The following is a 20,054-nucleotide window of genomic DNA, read 5'->3' as shown; positions in this document are numbered from 1 at the left end:
GAGCGGCTGGCTCCTGAGCGCTCAGGAGCGAGCCGGATCTTTTGAAGAGTGAGGGAGCCGAGGCGAAAAGAGCGGCTGGCTCCTGAGCGCTCAGGAGCGAGCCGGGTGTTTTGAAGAGCGAGGGAGCCGTGGCGAAAAGAGCGGCTGGCTCCTGAGCGCTGAGGAGTGAGCCGGATCTTTTGAAGAGCGAGGGAGCCGAGGTGAAAAGAGCGGCTGGCTCCTGAGCGCTCAGGAGTGAGCCGGATCTTTTGAAGAGCGAGGGAGCCGAGGTGAAAAGAGCGGCTGGCTCCTGAGCGCTCAGGAGCGAGCCGGATCTTTTGAAGAGTGAGGGAGCCGAGGCGAAAAGAGCGGCTGGCTCCTGAGCGCTCAGCAGTGAGCCGGATCTGTTGAAGAGCGAGGGAGCCGAGGCGAAAAGAGCGGCTGGCTCCTGAGCGCTCAGGAGCGAGCCGGGTGTATTGAAGAGCGAGGCAGCCGAGGCGAAAAGAGCGGCTGGCTCCTGACCGCACAGGAGCGAGCCGGGTGTTTTGAAGAGCGATGGAGCCATGGCGAAAAGTGCGGCTGGCTCCTGAGCGCTCTGGAGTGAGCCGGATCTTTTGAAGAGCGAGGGAGCCGAGGCGAAAAGAGCGGCTGGCTCCTGAGCGCTCAGGAGTGAGCCGGATCTTTTGAAGAGCGAGGGAGCCGAGGCGAAAAGAGCGGCTGGCTCCTGAGCGCTCAGGAGCGAGCCGGGTGTATTGAAGAGCGAGGCAGCCGAGGCGAAAAGAGCGGCTGGCTCCTGACCGCACAGGAGCGAGCCAGGTGTTTTGAAGAGCGATGGAGCCGTGGCGAAAAGTGCGGCTGGCTCCTGAGCGCTCAGGAGTGAGCCGGATCTTTTGAAGAGCGAGGGAGCCGTGGCGAAAATAGCGGCTGGCTCCTGAGCGCTGAGGAGTGAGCCGGATCTTTTGAAGAGCGAGGGAGCCGAGGTGAAAAGAGCGGCTGGCTCCTGAGCGCTCAGGAGCGAGCCGGGTGTATTGAAGAGTGAGGGAGCCGTGGCGAAAAGAGCGGCTGGCTCCTGAGCGCTCAGGAGCGAGCCGGGTGTTTTGAAGAGCGAGGGAGCCGTGGCGAAAAGAGCGGCTGGCTCCTGAGCGCTCAGGAGCGAGCCGGATCTTTTGAAGAGTGAGGGAGCCGAGGCGAAAAGAGCGGCTGGCTCCTGAGCGCTCAGCAGTGAGCCGGATCTTTTGAAGAGCGAGGGAGCCGAGGCGAAAAGAGCGGCTGGCTCCTGAGCGCTCAGGAGTGAGCCGGATCTTTTGAAGAGCGAGGGAGCCGTGGCGAAAATAGCGGCTGGCTCCTGAGCGCTGAGGAGTGAGCCGGATCTTTTGAAGAGCGAGGGAGCCGAGGTGAAAAGAGCGGCTGGCTCCTGAGCGCTGAGGAGCGAGCCGGATCTTTTGAAGAGCGAGGGAGCCGAGGCGAAAAGAGCGGCTGGCTCCTGAGCGCTCAGGAGCGAGCCGGGTGTATTGAAGAGCGAGGCAGCCGAGGCGAAAAGAGCGGCTGGCTCCTGAGCGCTCAGGAGCGAGCCGGATCTTTTGAAGAGTGAGGGAGCCGAGGCGAAAAGAGCGGCTGGCTCCTGAGCGCTGAGGAGTGAGCCGGATCTTTTGAAGAGCGAGGGAGCCGAGGTGAAAAGAGCGGCTGGCTCCTGAGCGCTCAGGAGCTAGCCGGATCTTTTGAAGAGTGAGGGAGCCGTGGCGAAAAGAGCGGCTGGCTCCTGAGCGCTCAGGAGCGAGCCGGGTGTTTTGAAGAGCGAGGGAGCCGTGGCGAAAAGAGCGGCTGGCTCCTGAGCGCTCAGGAGCGAGCCGGATCTTTTGAAGAGTGAGGGAGCCGAGGCGAAAAGAGCGGCTGGCTCCTGAGCGCTCAGCAGTGAGCCGGATCTTTTGAAGAGCGAGGGAGCCGAGGCGAAAAGAGCGGCTGGCTCCTGAGCGCTCAGGAGCGAGCCGGGTGTATTGAAGAGCGAGGCAGCCGAGGCGAAAAGAGCGGCTGGCTCCTGACCGCACAGGAGCGAGCCGGGTGTTTTGAAGAGCGATGGAGCCATGGCGAAAAGTGCGGCTGGCTCCTGAGCGCTCTGGAGTGAGCCGGATCTTTTGAAGAGCGAGGGAGCCGAGGCGAAAAGAGCGGCTGGCTCCTGAGCGCTCAGGAGTGAGCCGGATCTTTTGAAGAGCGAGGGAGCCGAGGCGAAAAGAGCGGCTGGCTCCTGAGCGCTCAGGAGCGAGCCGGGTGTATTGAAGAGCGAGGCAGCCGAGGCGAAAAGAGCGGCTGGCTCCTGACCGCACAGGAGCGAGCCAGGTGTTTTGAAGAGCGATGGAGCCGTGGCGAAAAGTGCGGCTGGCTCCTGAGCGCTCAGGAGTGAGCCGGATCTTTTGAAGAGCGAGGGAGCCGTGGCGAAAAGAGCGGCTGGCTCCTGAGCGCTCAGGAGTGAGCCGGATCTTTTGAAGAACGAGGGAGCCGTGGCGAAAAGAGCGGCTGGCTCCTGAGCGCTCAGGAGTGAGCCGGATCTTTTGAAGAGCGAGGGAGCCGAGGCGAAAAGAGCGGCTGGCTCCTGACCGCACAGGAGCGAGCCGGGTGTTTTGAAGAGCGAGGGAGCCATGGCGAAAAGTTCGGCTGGCTCCTGAGCGCTCAGGAGTGAGCCGGATCTTTTGAAGAGCGAGGGAGCCGTGGCGAAAATAGCGGCTGGCTCCTGAGCGCTCAGGAGTGAGCCGGATCTTTTGAAGAGCGAGGGAGCCGAGGCGAAAAGAGCGGCTGGCTCCTGAGCGCTCAGGAGCGAGCCGGGTGTATTGAAGAGCGAGGCAGCGGAGGCGAAAAGAGCGGCTGGCTCCTGACCGCACAGGAGCGAGCCAGGTGTTCTGAAGAGCGATGGAGCCGTGGCGAAAAGTGCGGCTGGCTCCTGAGCGCTCAGGAGTGAGCCGGATCTTTTGAAGAGCGAGGGAGCCGTGGCGAAAAGTGCGGCTGGCTCCTGAGCGCTCAGGAGTGAGCCGGATCTTTTGAAGAGCGAGGGAGCCGTGGCGAAAAGAGCGGCTGGCTCCTGAGCGCTCAGGAGCGAGCCGGATCTTTTGAAGAGCGAGGGAGCCGTGGCGAAAATAGCGGCTGGCTCCTGAGCGCTAGGAGCGAGCCGGATCTTTTGAAGAGCGAGGAAGCCGTGGCCAAAAGAGCGGCTGGCTCCTGAGCGCTCAGGGGCGAGCCGGATCTTTTCAAGAGCGAGGGAGCCGAGGCGAAAAGAGCGGCTGGCTCCTGACCGCACAGGAGCGAGCCGGGTGTTTTGAAGAGCGAGGGAGCCATGGCGAAAAGTTCGGCTGGCTCCTGAGCGCTCAGGAGTGAGCCGGATCTTTTGAAGAGCGAGGGAGCCGTGGCGAAAATAGCGGCTGGCTCCTGAGCGCTCAGGAGTGAGCCGGATCTTTTGAAGAGCGAGGGAGCCGAGGCGAAAAGAGCGGCTGGCTCCTGAGCGCTCAGGAGCGAGCCGGGTGTATTGAAGAGCGAGGCAGCGGAGGCGAAAAGAGCGGCTGGCTCCTGACCGCACAGGAGCGAGCCAGGTGTTTTGAAGAGCGATGGAGCCGTGGCTAAAAGTGCGGCTGGCTCCTGAGCGCTCAGGAGTGAGCCGGATCTTTTGAAGAGCGAGGGAGCCGTGGCGAAAAGAGCGGCTGGCTCCTGAGCGCTCAGGAGCGAGCCGGATCTTTTGAAGAGCGAGGGAGCCGTGGCGAAAATAGCGGCTGGCTCCTGAGCGCTAGGAGCGAGCCGGATCTTTTGAAGAGCGAGGGAGCCGTGGCGAAAAGAGCGGCTGGCTCCTGAGCGCTCAGGAGCGAGCCGGATCTTTTGAAGAGCGAGGGAGCCGTGGCGAAAATAGCGGCTGGCTCCTGAGCGCTAGGAGCGAGCCGAATCTTTTGAGCCGCTCTTTTGAAGAGCGAGGGAGCGGTGGTTCAGTGAGCGGCGGTTCTTTCGTTCTTCAGCCGAAGGCGAGGGGGTGAAGGCGAGCACGTTCCCCGCATGCGTTTCCCGGTAAAGATTATTGTTGCGCAAGCAACTGCGGTGACGCCAGCTTTCGACGTGAGGTGTGACGTCCCTGGCCTTTCCTATATAAAATAACCAGCCCAGCAACTGATTTCAATGTAGTCGCAGCACCGCTATGGGCGGCTTTGTGCTGTCGAAATTACCAGTTTTTACCATTGCTCTAAAATAGCAAAACTACCATTACTCTAAAGCCATAAAGCATTGAATACCCTCCTCAGCTGTTGTAGTGGTGGTTTACAACAACTTCGCTGGACATTCACATTCGCCGGGCCGAGATGGCGAGTTTTAATGCGAAGCTTTATATGCCTAGGCAAAATCGCATATGGCAAGGAGAAACTGCCTGTGTACAGAAAACTATCATCATCAGCGTTGACTCCAGCGCCATCGTCTTCCTCCGCAGCTGGCACCGGGGGGCCGCTCGCGTTGCTCGTGCTAAGCACGCGCTCGTGCCACTGCTCCCACGTATGTCGTCGTCGTCTTTGTAGCGCCGCGAAACGGCGCTTCCGTGCGCAATGCCAAGAGCGCATACACGAGGAATCACGTGACTTTTCTTCGTGAGCTTCGGAGTGAATAAAAGTTCAGTTGGTGTTCCAGTAAAACACGTTCTGGGGCGAGTTAGTGCATAGCTTTCAAAAGATAAAGCAAGGTCGATCCACATAGGTCGCGAAGCTTCGGGCGAATAGCGGTTCAGAACCAATTGTCACCGACATCAGCAAGGGTGGTTCTGGGAGCAGCGATTGAAGCGCGACTATGTTTGGAGGGAATAAACACTGGGAAAGAAAAAATGTCACAGTTTCGCCCTAAGGGCGAAGCAATGAATGCGATAGCAACACAGCAATGTCATACGAAGTAAGGTGAGCGGCTATGGTAGCAATATGAATTGTAGTATACATGAGCTGATTAAGTAAGCAGGTGTGCTGCGGCGTAAGTAGACCGACATGAAGAGAGACTCGATGACCACGAGAAGGCGCGTGTGAAAGGTGGTGTTGATGAGAAGCGCTTCCCGTGGGCAGCGCGTGCGAAGGGACACACCTGTAGTGCTGCATTGCCGATCCGGGCAGCATTGCATGTGTAGCGTGCGTTGGAAAATGTGGCCCGACTATTACTAACTGAATGAACAAGCGTGGTGTGAGCGCGCACAAACAAACATGAATCGATCACACTGAATGACTGCAGAAAACGACTGTCAAAACGCTGGCAGCGAGCGCATACGCCGCCGCGGGCGAAGGTACGTGCTGTCTATGGCTTCAACGGAAACTGAGCGGCGAATGCGCGGTGCATAAAGGTCAGAGCCGTGTGGAGATAAGAGACGGTGCGGGCGAGCGAGCGACGAGCGCGGTTGTTGGCAGAGTTGAAGTGCGCCCCCCCCCCCCCCCCCCGCGCTCCCTCCGGCGCTGGCTTCCCGCTTCCTTGCTTGCGCGTGGGTGATTGAGTGCGTCCTGTTGCGTCCCGACTCGGCCGGGCGCATTCTTTGATTGTTTCCCATCGAGGCAGGCCCTTTCATGAGCGTCACCGAGGCGGCGACAGTGCCAGACACCGACGAGACAGGCAAACAAGCGCCCCAACTAGGCAGTGCGCATTCTTTAGGTGCTTCCCCCGATGCCACCCCCTTCATCAGCAGCCGCCTACTTGGCGACGCGGCGCAACACCAGCTGGGACGCGATGACAAAGAAGCTCACGAAGCTTGCCCCCCTTCGTTAGACGCGGGGATTAGTGCAAAGGCCATTCTCCCGACCCGGGCAAGCTGACCGTCGGAGGGCAAGAAACAGGTCACCGACTTTCGTGGAAGGAGTGTCAACCCCCTGTTTCCGGATTGCCTCGTCCTTGCTTCGAAGGTGCAACATTGGAGGCGGAGTTCAGCGAACAAGACGGCCCGTCTGATTGGCCGCATCAAGGTCATCTGATTCCCTAGTCGGGTCAACTAGGGAAGACCGATGTTTTATAAGGAGACACCTTGCATGCAGTGGTGTGTCCTGACGAGTTCTGACATGTGCTCAGACATGTAGTGAGCTTAGACTTTCAAAGTGCTCCCCCATGGAGTGGGCTTCCTTATTCGGAGCCACTGTAAATATGTAGAATAAACCCTTTTTTCTCTCGCTATTACTCCCGGACGTACTCATCCCTTTGGCTGAAGGATCACCGGCCTAAACGCTACCCGAGTCTCAACAAACTGGCAGCAGCGGCTGAATAATCTCCGACCCGCAACAACGGATGGCAGCGCTGAGATGGAACGCCAACCCGTTCCTAACAACTGGATGGCAGCTATGGGATGAATCCTAACCCCGGGCCGCGAGCAACTGGATGACCGTGGTGAGATCGACCCTTCAGTCAACGCCAGTCGCCGGCATCTCGTTCGCGACCAACTGGATGGCTGTGGTGAGATGGACGCTTCAGCCGACGCCAGTCACCAACAACTGATTCACGAGTGACTGGATGACAGCGGCAAGATGGAGCCTGCAGCCAACGCCAATCGCCAACTGGTTCGCGAGCGGCTGGATGGACGCCGCGCATCATGACTGAACGGTACAGGGTGAGTGCCTGGCTTTGCGCTTGAGTCATCGGATCTTTTAGCCTGGACTTTCTAAACACCGATGAAGCGTGTACAACTGCCCATTTGATACTGTGGTTGTTGCGCATCCAAGCAGAAAGCAGCTTTCAGCATAGATCTGAACCAGCTACTAAAGCCAGACCTCATACTTGTGTGGGAGTAATTGGGAAGTGGAGAGCTACCGTAATTCTTATCATTTAAAGGCGGCCCAGGATTTTCGTCCTCTTTGAATTGATTCGATGCGGTGGAGCAGTACTTGGGGACTTGGTACTACTTCTGTGTGTAGGCATTTGGTTTTTGCTATATTTTCCAGGCTTCAAATTCTCTTGGGAAAACAGAATTGAACCGCTGGTAGTTTTTTTTACTTGCATTGCAATTTGTGCGGGTTTCGCAGCAAGTATTGTGGAATAGCTGAGCCAAAGCCTAAAGTAGTGACCATGGACCTCATGAGTTTGACGAGAGCTAGCTTGTTGCGGTTGTGTGAAAAGCTCGACGTAGAAATAGAGGATGATAAATCAGAAGCCGAAATTAGAGCAATTTTAGAAAGCAACAGGGATCAGAAATACTTTGAATACTTCGGGAACTCAATTCTAAAAGAGCAGGAACAGGAAGCTATTGAGCATGAGCAGGAATTGAAAAGACAGGAATGGATTAAGCAACAAGACGAAAAGATCGAAGCTCTAAGACAAGAGATTGAAATAATGGAACAGGGTTTTGAAGTGGAGGAACAGAAATGTCAGGCACCCGTAAAAGTAGAGCACGGAAAGTGCAAACAAGTAGCACGCACGGTTCTACCGTTGGTAGAAAGCAAGGCTGATGCCCGTGAGCCTTATGGTACGTTCACAGGTGTGGACAGATCCGTAGACCGTGGCGTAGCTGTTGAGGAGACCGTTAATGGCGACCGTATTGAGCGCGACGAGATACTGTGCCAATGGAATACTAGAGAAGCAGCTAGGCCAGCTGTGGACGATTTGGCACAGTTATCCAGGGAGTACGTCGCGAAGGTAGCTCTTGCAGAAGCCCGAAGTGGCCCCGAGTCGTCAGACAAGAGCACCTGTACAGAGTCCAATCGGTCAGAAAAGTGCGCTAAAGCACAATGCAATCAGGGAAGTGCAGTTATGGACAGCTCCCATGTATACGAGCTAGTTTGTGCAAATGAAAATAGCTCCATTGTCCCTGAGTGTTTGAAGCTCTCCGCCAGTCCAGGTAGCATTGAGAGGAATGATTTACCCGCAAATCATTCAGACTGTGCGGTTGAGACGCAGATAGTGACCGATGAAATAAGTGCCGGTCAGCACGAGATTCAAGCGGAAGGCTTGAAAATGAGCACTAGTAAACGTGCTAGGATGAAACGGCGTCGCAAACTCAGGAATGCGGCAGACAGGGCAAGGCGGCCGAATAAAGGCGCTAAACCCAGTGGGGAGCGCAAACGAGTTCGAGCGGCGCGTTTGTTCCTGGGAATGTTTTCAGACAAATCGCGTCCGAACCGCCGTAGGACGAAGAAAAGAAAACGCCGTTCGGCGCGAAAGTTGACAAAGGCGAAGGTGACGCGGAGGGGGCATTTATGTTCCCCCTCCTCGGGCTCTTTTCGAGGTGTGTTAGACATGACACTGGGGGGCGAGCCGAGAAGGCGAGGCGAATCGGTCACGCGCGGCAGCGAAGTCGTCGCACGGCGCCCAGAAGGCATGAGGCCTGTTTGTACAGTGTCGGGGGTGGGCAGCGAGGAGAATAACGTACGTGCCCTTTGTATTCCCTCGTTAACAAGACAAGTTTTCAGACCGCGCCCACCTAGAGTACGGCTTAAAATTAGGTCGCAGCCGTAGGCTAATCGGAATGAAAAGCGACTCAGGTTTTGCGGAAACATAATTTTGTTTGTTTCTTTCTTTTTGTGTGTTTGGTTAAATGTTTTGAGATCTCCGAGACTAGAGATCATTTCGATGCCCGTTTCAAGCTGTGTTTAAATTTGTTTGTTTTAGAAGCTAATCGATTTTTTGAAATAGATGGTTCGCGCGCGTTAGATTTTTGAAACTTTTTTTCGACGTGTCGTTCCTTTATGGACAAATAAGAGTCTTTTTTGTAAGAGACGCTTGCAGCGTCAGGTCCAGGTTATTGGTTTAAAGCCTTTAGTGGCGCGCTTGATTATCACTTCACTTTTTAGAAATGTTCGCGAGTCTTGTATTGCTAGCGTGTAATTTACGCAATATTTTCTTTGTTGTAGTTTTTTTAGTGTTTGTCCTTTGTGGACAGTAGAAAGAAATTGTAGTGCGTGATTCGCACGTATTACATGTGAAATTTGTCCGCAAAGTTAAAGCGACTCTGACAGTACATCCATGATGCTATTGTGGCTATGAGTAGCCCTAGTACGTGCGATACTAGCGGATGCAAGACTGTTCATTGCGTTTGTGCTGCGTATGATACTTAATTTATCATTTATTTAGAGCATTTTAAGTATTCTATCTTTGCTCTCTGCAGCACAACGATCTGGTTTTGTTGAACACAGAGGTTCATGAGAGCTTGCTTTGGCGGCACAAAATTTGGGTCCAAATTATTGGGTCAAGCGAAGCCTGGTGGATTTAGCGGATTTCCGGCGCTTGAGCGCTGTGTGGTGCTTTGTCACCAGGACTGCTCTTCTCTGTCGGAGGTTGCGAGAAGATTGTGAATCCTGGTCTAATCTTAATATTGTGGGCTTCAGCGAAGGTTCAGTGATTTGGTGGCTGCTTTGGTGGTATTATTTGATAAGGGCAGGTGCGCTGATTTGTTCGCTAGACCCGATGGCTTTCGGTGCGAGCAAGGCGCTTTCCTGTGCCCTGTAGCCGTGTGTGTGCTTGTGTATTCCCAGGGAGAAGGCCACAACGAGGTTAATGCAGGGACCTGATGCTAGAGTGTGTCATCGGCCATCATTTCAAGAAGAAACCCCGAGCTCTCGACAGACCACCGACGCTTCGGGCAACCTGACAGCTGGTCACCCTCAGGTCGGATCTTCCGGCGGGGGAGGAGTCTGTTGCGTCCCGAATCGGCCGGGCGCATTCTTTGATTGTTTCCCATCGAGGCAGGCCCTTTCATGAGCGTCACCGAGACGGCGACAGTGCCAGACACCGACGAGACAGGCAAACAAGCGCCCCAACTAGGCAGTGCGCATTCGTTAGGTGCTTCCCCCGATGCCACCCCCTTCATCAGCAGCCGCCTACTTGGCGACGCGGCGCAACACCAGCTGGGACGCGATGACAAAGAAGCTCACGAAGTTTGCCCCCCTTCGTTAGACGCGGGGATTAGTGCAAAGGCCATTCTCCCGACCCGGGCAAGCTGACCGTCGGAGGGCAAGAAACAGGTCACCGACTTTCGTGGAAGGAGTGTCAACCCCCTGTTTCCGGATTGCCTCGTCCTTGCTTCGAAGGTGCAACATTGGAGGCGGAGTTCAGCGAACAAGACGGCCCGTCTGATTGGCCGCATCAAGGTCATCTGATTCCCTAGTCGGGTCAACTAGGGAAGACCGATGTTTTATAAGGAGACACCTTGCATGCAGTGGTGTGTCCTGACGAGTTCTGACATGTGCTCAGACATGTAGTGAGCTTAGACTTTCAAAGTGCTGCCCCATGGAGTGGGCTTCCTTATTCGGAGCCACTGTAAATATGTATGTATGTATGGTATGGAGAACTTTATTGAGTCCTGAAGGTCAACCCTGGGTTGACGCGGGCCGCTCCCACGTTGGGACTGTCAGGCCGAGCCCTTCAGCCACATCGCGGGCCTTCTGGACTGCCCGTAATTGGTCAGAGAGTGTAGAATAAACCCTTTTTTCTCTCGCTATTACTCCCGGACGTACTCATCCCTTTGGCTGAAGGATCACCGGCCTAAACGCTACCCGAGTCTCAACAAACTGGCAGCAGCGGCTGAATAATCTCCGACCCGCAACAACGGATGGCAGCGCTGAGATGGAACGCCCACCCGTTCCTAACAGTCCGCTCTCCGTGATAGCGCGCGTGCCCGCACGCTTCCGCTCGGGCATACGGCGCGCGGCGAAGATTTTATCTATAGGGAACCTCACGGCGACGGCGATGGCGACGACGACGGCGACGGCAGAAATCCGATTGAAGTGTCCATATCATTGCTATCGCAATAACAAGCATATTTAAATTAAAGCGAGACGCAATTAGATTCATTCAACGAAAATAATATTCCTAATACGTTTTATATACGCATGAAGAGAAAAGATACAACTGTATTTTACTAGATCATTATCAATAAATACCTTTTTTCAGGGCCCACCGTGAGAGCGCTTATCGAAAGCGGCGGGCGTTGACGCCGCTATCACTTGCAATGCCATGCAACTCTTGGAGTGCGTGGAAAGGCGCGCTCGTAAAGTTCACCTGTTACAATACGCCCCCCTCACATGTGTTGTGTTGCATGTCGACGGTTGGCTGAATTAGGTGACGCGGGTACTTTTATTGTTTCTTAACCTGTGCAGTCAAAAGTAGTGAGTTGCGACCGTCAGATACTTGTTTACTTTAGTTGTTTTCGTGCAACAGTGCTGGCCGACGGGCTTGGCGTCCGACGAAAGGACGAGCACTCTACGCAATCTACGCCAAAAGCGTTCGTCGGCCTCCAAAGAAAGTATGTTTTGTGCAGCGATGCGATTTCGACACCCGTACGGCTGATCTTTTCCGGCATCACTTTTCGTGCTGAAAACTCCGAACGCCCATGAAGTCGAATGGCGGGGCATTTGAATATACAGCTCTAATGGCAGGCCTCCGAAAACCAATTTCGTGCTTATGAGAACAAAATGACGTCACTTCTGCTTTTGACGGATATGACGTCAAATTATTTTTTCTTCCGCCGGAAGTGTTCCCTCCTCACACAGATGACACTAAGCCCCATGAACCGCCGGTAAGCAACCACGTTTTGAACGTGTGGGCTTCTATGGAAGCTTCGCTACCAGATGTATTTACCTTGGATGAAGCGCCAACAGTGACAGCACACTAACAAGGCGCTACTTGCACACTTGCAAGTCGCGCCTTGTCCTGTTTTTGTTCCTTCTTTGTGTGCTGTCACTGTTGGCGCTTCATCTTTTGAAAGGAAAATTCAGTTGGTGTTTGGACCCGTGTTGCTTATATACTCGCTTAGGCCAGCCTAAAGGCGCGTTCCAACATTGGTGACCCGGACGTGATGTGCCGCCACCGAGGTTGAGCATCAACGTCTTCTATGACTTCGACTTCGACGTCCACGACGGATGCTACGCCAACAGTCTCTCCAGTCGACAGTAAGCTGACCCCCTTTTGGACCATGGACCCCGCTCTCTGGTTTATTCAAGTAGAAGCGCAGTTCCCAGCACGACGCATCACAGCAGACCTTACCAAATACTACTACGTCGTAAGCAGTCTCCCGCAGCCCATATCCAGTGAATTACGGAATCTTTTACTCGACCAGCCTGCTGAAAAAGCATATGCAACGCTAAAAGAAACCCTCATCCGCCGTGTCACGCCCCCCGAATCGCAGTGACTACAGCAATTGCTTCGCGACACGGACCTCGGCGACCGTATTCCCAGTCAGCTCTTGCTGCACATGCAACTATTGCGCGGCGAAACAACAAGCACTGTAGACGGAACATTATTCCGAGAACTCTTTCTGCAAAGCTGCCGTCAAGTGTCCGCTTGATGGCGCTGCGTCAGAGCAGAAGGACCTACCTGCGGATGGAACCCAAGCCCGCCTCGCTGCGCGGCAGTCGGATACTTTACCACTGAGCCACGCAAGCACTTGCTATCGGGCAGCGGAAAAAAAACCCCTATAAACGCAGAGGATCCGAGCCTCCGCCAGAATGGTGGCGCCATCTAGTTAAGGCGCAGACGTCGAGATGTCATTCAGACGAGGCGTGCAAAAAATAAAAAAAAATAAAAAACAAATCGCGTTCCCCAGTCTCCGCCAGTATGGTGGCACCACCTAGTTAACGTGCCTGCAAACGCATCGTGCTCAGTTCGCCATCGACGCCGGGCGGACTTTTCAGATCGTTCTCGTGAAAACGAGGCGAAGAGACTTTGTCGCGAAGACCCTGGTGTGCATGGTGCCGAAATTGTAGGTACTCTTGAGCCGCACCACCAGCTTACGCTGTGACTGTGCTGCGTCTGCCGCGCAGGCCTGTGTAATTTTTTTACCACTCGGCTAGACGCCGCGTTTTTTTCAAGGCCATCGCGCAACAAGCCACTTAAGGCTTTCGCCTTCAAATGATTTTGGGCTTGCCTTTGCAGGTGAGTCAATTCGATAGAGTAAACACAGGAACGCGGTTTGAGCTGTGGCCACTGCGTCGCGGATAATGGGTCAGTAATCCTAGGCCTAACAGGGCTGTTGCCTGCTGTATCTCTCAAGGCGCCTGGTCGATTCTCCATGCCACCTTAGGGGCGCCCATAGTCTCGTTAGGTGCCTCTAGACTTCCGTTGGTTGTTCCGGAGGTTCATTTAAGTCCTGATGCCTTGCCTTGTCAGAAATGCCCAAAAAGGATGGATCTGAACGTGCGCTCATGCAATGCATTTGGCTAGGTTGGCTTCCTCAAATATAGCGTAGGTTAGCATTCAGGACTAAATGATCGTCGTGATGAATTGCACCTAAAGGCAAGCAATCGTCTGTAAGCAATCCTATCTACAATGGCTTGGTAATTCCGTTAACAATACCATTTATGTACGTATGAAAATATATTGATCTTTATACACTACCCAACGGAACACCAGCAATAAGAGGTAACCGACTTGAAGACTATTTTTCAAGACATACAAACTGATTATGATGAATGAGGTAACGGGAATTTCGCATTCAATTAAGGAATGTTGGTAGCCGTATACATTGACGCTTCAGGATGAGTTCTACTAGTGCAAACAATATCAAGAGTCAAGATAAAATCTGGGACAATAGCATCAACTTGACCATTATCGTCTAGAATGTACGCGAAAATGCATGACGGGTGTTAATTGTGTGAAAAACGAAGTAGCGCCCTTCCTGAAGCCATACTAGAAACTAGAGCTCACGCTATTGTGGTAAAGAAGTTTAGTTCATGATTTGCTGCCATGTGCTCTAAATGTTTGCAATATGTTGATCCAAACAATAAGTAATGGTAATTAAGAAAGCATTGGATCACTCTTCAGCACCGGTGTAATGCGACCTGTTCATGAGTGTCGACACTCTTCAGCACCGGTGTAATGCGACCTGTTCATGAGGTCGAGGGAATGGTATGGAAGTTACATTAGAAATAACAAGAAATTTGAAACCATCTCTGCATAGCAAAGCACGAAAATGGAATATTATCGGCACCAGGAATATTATCGGGATCTCATTTGGAATGAGATTCAGACGCATTGTAAAAAAAAATTGAACGGTAACATGGTTATGTTAAAAAATTAAAGGGGCACTTAGTTCTCTCTTCTTGGATGAATGCGAAAGCATTCCGACCACTACAGGTCGAGGGTTCAACTCCCCATCAAAGGTCATGGGTTCGAGTGCCTTAATTAACTATATCTTAATTACACTTGTGCCTTAATAACGAGATCTACCTTAATTATTTGTGTCTTAATTATCTTGGTCTTAACACCAAATGTCATGGGTTCGACTACCAAAATTGTCGTGGGTTTGAGTGCCGTAATGAGCTCTATCCTAATTAACACTGCCTTAATTATCTTTGCCCTAATTAACCCTGCCTAGATTGTCTCATTTGGACCTTTTGGATTTTTTGGACCATCTAGTGGTCATGCCAATGCCGGATTATCTGCCTCGTGAGCCATATAATGCCTTCGCATTAAAAATACCGCGAACAGAGCGATACGCTAATGTTCGTGCACACAGATAATATATGCGTGTGATTGTGACCTTCTCAAAAAAATGTAGCCTAATGATTACAGCCTTGTGTTGTTGGGGTGAGAGATTGATTTTCGAGCCAACTACTGAACGTGCCTTTTTGTTCCGTACCACTCTGTAAAAGAGACGAGACAGCAACAAACAGCTACAATTAAGTGCCTCGCATGAGTCAACGAATGCTTCGCATCAAAAAGGAACTCACGAGAGTCCCTCGGCGGCTGCCGCTAGCGCGAGGAAGGGTGTGTAGTCTGGGCAGTCTGGTTGGTGCTCGAGCCAAGACCGCAGCGCTGCCCTGTTGGCCGGCTCAGGATCAGCCAAGTATACTTTGCTGGTGAAGCGGCTCAATACCGCTGCTTGGTGAAGCGTTGGTCCACAGCACAGGTCCACGCCAACGCAGCACCGAGTTGGGAGCCATGCTGCGCACAGTAACCCCAACCCCCTTTCCTGGAAGTCGTTGCTACAAAGGAAGGCCATGGGCTCACTTGGGAGCTACCGAGCTCAACGATCGGCGTGGCTGCAATTTTGTAGAGCCGGAGGGCTCCACATGGAAACAGACCTCCGTGGGCGAATGTTCAAGGAAAAAATTATGAGCATCAGAGAAGGTCTTGGAATTGCTGTATTCGAATCTTTCATTCGTGTTTGCTATTAATGCTGGTCAGCTTTAGTTAAGATTTCTAGTTATAGGTCACAGGAGACGTTATACTTATTTTAACGGGAAAACGCCTCGACAAAATTGAGGCGTTCCAACACTGACAGACACGTCCGCCAGAAAACACACTCTATGGCGAACATACCCATCAAATAGAACTCTTTTTTTTAAGCCTTTTTCGAAACTCTTGCTTACACTCGTAAACGAAAAGGTGTGGTTTCACTGCTGGCTTCAAGCAAAGGAATTAATTGCTTCACACCTACAGTACTGTAACAATGTGTGGGGTACGACCGGAATCAGGAATATGACAAAGTTGCATTTACTTCAGGAAACATTTGTTCGATGCCTAGCTCGTACATCTTTGTACCATACGACTAAAGACTTACCTAAGCAATTTGACATTTCACCAGCGTTTTTATTGAGCAGCTACAGTCTCCTAATAAAACAAAAAGTATAACAATCATGTAATGATATCTTTATCACAGTTACAGGAAAATGTTTCCGTGCAACAGATGTGATATAAAGAAAAGTGGGCGATTCCCACACCCCGAGCACCTTAGACTTTGCTGTCCTTGTGTTGCATGTAGCCGGTATCGTTAAAGAAGATAGACAATGAGAAGTTTGACCTTTTTTCCAAGCCACATTCAGCCCTCAAATCATTTTGCTGAGGCAGACAATTTTGAAGGTATTTTCCGATCTAAGTGTCTTTTTTTATCATTCTAGTTGCTGCTGCTCTGGCCATGTGATCTCTGTCCTCGTGTGCCACAGGTGGGTGCTCCGGTGCGGATAGGCAGAGGGGTTCTTTTTGGCAAGGATCGACGCTGACCCACGTCACGTTTCTTGGCGAAATTTTCACAGGTATGCGCCCGAATTCCCGCATTTTGCGGGAAATGGATTGGCGTTCCAGTTACTTTCTTAACAAAGCGTTGTTTTATGCATTGAAGCACAAAAGTAACTCGAATGCCAATGCACTTCTCTTCAAAGTTTGGGAAGCAATATTTCGAAACTGAGATTTCGTTCCAAGTGGGTCCGCCTTGCGAACTAGAATTTGTAAATTGCAATATGGGCCATAAGTTAACTCGTTAAAAAAGTTAACTATTGAATTTTTGTTAATTAGTCGATTATGCATTTCAGTTTTTTGTGCAAGTAATGTCCGCCTCTTCGAGTAGACGAGTTCATCAACTACAAATGTGCCATCTGCCACAAGCAACCTTTAAAAGCTTTAGAATATGTTCGCTGAAACACCCTGTATATGTTTACATTTCGTGCACGTTCACTGCACTCCTTATGTCAGTGTCCGTGATGTGTTCCTGTAATATTTTTTATAAGTGTTATCGCTACCGATGATGCTAGTTGTCGCAGTGTTGTGGAGTAGTGATGACATAAACAAACCCAGCAGCCGTTCGCACGCATTCGAGCGGACCTCGGAATCAAGCGCTGCTGATTGATATATTATCACACAAATAACAACGCTCAGGTAAATCATGTGTTTAATGTACCTTAATGTACTCAAATATAATAGCAAAAGGTTTGTAAGGGTGAAATACACAAATTCCAGCATTCGCCAAGGATGTTATGTGGCGGATGCGTAGAAAATGAAGATTGGGCGAATGTTGGGTTGAAGTACTAAGGTTTGCTGCAGCAATAGCGTTGAGCGTATTCGGTTTCATCATCATCATCAGCAGCCTATATTTTATGTCCACTGCAGGACGATTCCGCTCCCTGCGATCTCCCATTACCCCTGTCTTGCGCTAGCGTATTCCAACTTGCGCCTGCAAATTTCCTAACTTCATCATCCCGTCTGGTTTTCTGCCGATGTCGACTGCGTTTCCCTTCTCTTGGTATCCATTCTATAACCCTAATCTTCCACGGGTTATCCATGCTACGCATTACATGGCCTGCCCAGCTCCATTTCTTCCGCTTAATGTCAACTGGAATATCGGCTATCCCCGTTTGTTGTCTGATCCACACCGCTCTCTTTCTGTCTCTTAACGTTAGTCCTAAGATTTTTCGTTCCATCGCTCGTATTAGGCTTACGCTTAAACAAATCTGGAGAAATGTGTGCCGACATTACTTTTAAAAAATGAGATTTTAGCCGAAAAGGGCCCATAAGAGCAAGTATGCCAGAGGGCTAAGATGGCGGTCGCTTTTCAGCTGTGAGCCAGCTGCGCTTTTATGCCTGGGTGAGGTGCGCTGTAGGCTGGCTGCCGCTTTCTTGTCGAGTTTGCAACCTGGCACGCTGTGTTCGCGTCCGAATCGAAAATTTAGGTCACTGGTTATGTTCAATTGGGCATGGGGCACTCGGTATGTGAACTTTTTACAGCGTAAGCTGTTAAGGGCTCATTCCAATAGCCGTTTCTGGTCGCGATGATGCCGCCGCCGCCCGTTAGCCGCTATCGCCGGAAATGTGAAAAAAATGTGGTTGATCCCTCTTATATAGGAATCGGTATAGAACACGAAAGTGAAACGTGTCTTCACAGAAGTAGTGTAATGTTTATTGCACATTGATATATAATGTCTATTGGTGTTTTGTGGCTAAAGCGCCCTTAGGCGTTGATGCACCCACGCTGACGCCTGGTGGCACGTCTCCTCCATCACGACTATCAACGTCGATGACCATGAGCAACCGTCGTGCATATGGAAGCTGCACTACGCTGCACACGCTAGCACAACGCGAAAGACGAAGCACGTAACTGACACACTAATACAACGCGCAAGACAAAGCACGTAACTGAATCGTCACCGAGTCAAATCAGCGCGTACAGCGCGTCGTAATTGCAGCCTCCGCGATCAACTTCAGAAACATTTTCAGAGCTAATTGCGGAGGCCACGCTCCGCTGTGCTGAGTACGGTGAACGCCACCTAGGTGGCGTTGGTAGTGCTTCTTGATGCCAGCATCCCTTCGAATGCTGGCATCGAGGCGTCGTAGTGCTGAGACCACCGAAGCGTTCACTGTCGGTGCGCGTTAGTGTCATAATGCAGTACTTCTCTTTTCTGCTCGTAGGCGGCGGCACCGCCCCGAGCAAGAGCGCGGGTACACGGAGGAGTGTTAGATATATAAGGCGCGTCTGTGTAGCTCTCTGCAAATGCGTTTGTGGCGCAATGGGTTAAACGCTCGGCGATCTATCGTCGCGGACCGAGAGGTCGTGGGTTCGATTTCCAAATTTTGCATGTTTGTGGAACTTTTTCTTCTGGTTTCTTTCTTTGTATTATGTTCGTGTACATTGTAAGCTGACGTATTTCCGTGACGGAAATACGTCAGTGAAGTCTTGGTGGACCCCGGCATAAAACACTTTCGTGTTAAAAAAATTGCCCACCAATCCACCCTGTGAAGGTGGTTGGAAAGCGAAGCTTTTTACGCCACCCTCACGGTGACTGCGGCGCACTTGATATTTCACACACTACAACGTAACTTTAAACAAAAGAACGTCATAACCACCGAGCTAGCGCTGGACGTTAAGTTTGCGTTCACCAGACAAAGGGTGAAAAAAAAATTCTTTAAAATCCGCAGCAAAGCTTTGCACTGTACGGCTTCATTTGCTTCGTCTCGTCCTTCTTAACCACGGCCTTTATTATTATTTACTTCACAACAATGTTCACTACTGCTTTATGATCGGTGTGATATACACTCAAATTTTCAGTTTTCACTGTAGTTACATTCTTTGCCAAGGTTAAATCAATGCACGTTCCGCGAATGGTGGTTGGTTGTTTTGCATTGGTGAAGCACACGAGTGCTAACTCTTTCCGTGGTCTACCCATAGTGGGGTAGTCTAGAAAATGAACCGAAGGAGTTACTAGGCTGGAAGGGTTTCGAATGACGTCAACCCTCTTTCAAGCAGCTGCATAAGCTTTGCAACAGCTGCAATCTAATCTTACGGACCGCGCCGAGCCTGTTTCCGTTGTTTGCCCGCAGCCCTTATCATCCATCATGTTGGCTCATCACTTTGAAGCTTGTTTTTGTGGTTTTTCTTGCGAAAACGAGTGTTTAGTTGTACGCTGAATGCCTGAATTCAAGTAAGCTATACTGCTATACCTGCCATTCCTAGTGGTTCGTCGGGATCGTTTTTTGATTACAACGACGGACACGATAGAACCCTTGGCTGGTAGAGGTACAAAGCTTCACTTTAAAAAGTACCCGCTCTCCGCCGGGATGGAGCCCAGGCCCGCTGCGTGGGAGTCGGATACTTTGCCACTGAGCCACGCAAGCGCTAGTTATCGCGCTGAAGAAAAATTCCCTTTATATGCGCCTCTGCGCCTGCGCGCAAAGGCAGGAGCGCAGGCGCAGACGACCCGAGCCTCCGCCAGTATGATGGCGCCATCTAGTTAACGTTCCTGCAACCACCGCGTGCGACGAGGTGCGATTCAGACGCGATGCGATTCAGACGAGGCACGCAATCAACGCTATCTCGATGTTAGATATGCGCCACGTATTCTGGGTGCCTCTTGGGTACACGTTATGGCGTCTCCTCTCAAGGTACGAACCGCTGCTGAAGAAGCGAATCGTAGAGCTACGTGCGCGGCTACAACCAGGCATCATCGGGCTCAGCAGAATGCTGTGCAGAGAGGATTAGAAGCCGCCGGTTGCCATCGACGCCGACGCCGGGCGGACAGTTCAGATCGTTCTCGTCAAAATCGAGGCGAAGACAATTTGCCGCGAAGGCTTTGTTGTGCGTGGTACCGAAATTGGAGCTACTCTTGCGCCGCTCAACCAGCTTACGGTGTGACTGTGCTGCGTGTGCCGCGCAGGCCTGTGACTTTTTTCGCTAAACGTGTGCTATTGGGTAGATGCCCCATTAGACAAGAAGAGCAAAAGGGAAGATTTCGGCTACAGAAAACTGAAGAAGTCGTCGAGAAAAGACGCACAGTGGGGAGAACGATGCTGAATGTACCAAATATAGCCAGAGCGCGCAGTCAGTGATGGGCATTGATCTAAATGAAAGGGTGCAGTGAGGACATTTCAGGAAACATGAAAGAAAGCTCTTTTTTGACTGATTACCA

At 51.7% G+C, this 20,054-nt stretch overlaps 1 protein-coding gene across 1 annotated transcript in view; it reads right to left on the bottom strand.

Annotated features, from left to right (window-relative positions):
• Positions 1–20,054, bottom strand: part of LOC125947765 (uncharacterized) — a 129,654-nt gene that overhangs the window by 84,053 nt on the left and 25,547 nt on the right. Inside the window, exon 3 of the mRNA XM_049673039.1 lies at positions 14,610–14,823. Coding sequence (XP_049528996.1) covers positions 14,610–14,823 — 214 coding nt within the window. The remainder of the gene's footprint in view (positions 1–14,609; positions 14,824–20,054) is intronic.

Source organism: Dermacentor silvarum, chromosome 8 (assembly GCF_013339745.2).
Source record: "Dermacentor silvarum isolate Dsil-2018 chromosome 8, BIME_Dsil_1.4, whole genome shotgun sequence".
NCBI classification, from domain to species: Eukaryota; Metazoa; Arthropoda; class Arachnida; order Ixodida; family Ixodidae; genus Dermacentor; species Dermacentor silvarum.
Note: the sequence above shows the minus strand (reverse complement) of the source record. Positions and strands in the feature narration are given on the sequence as shown.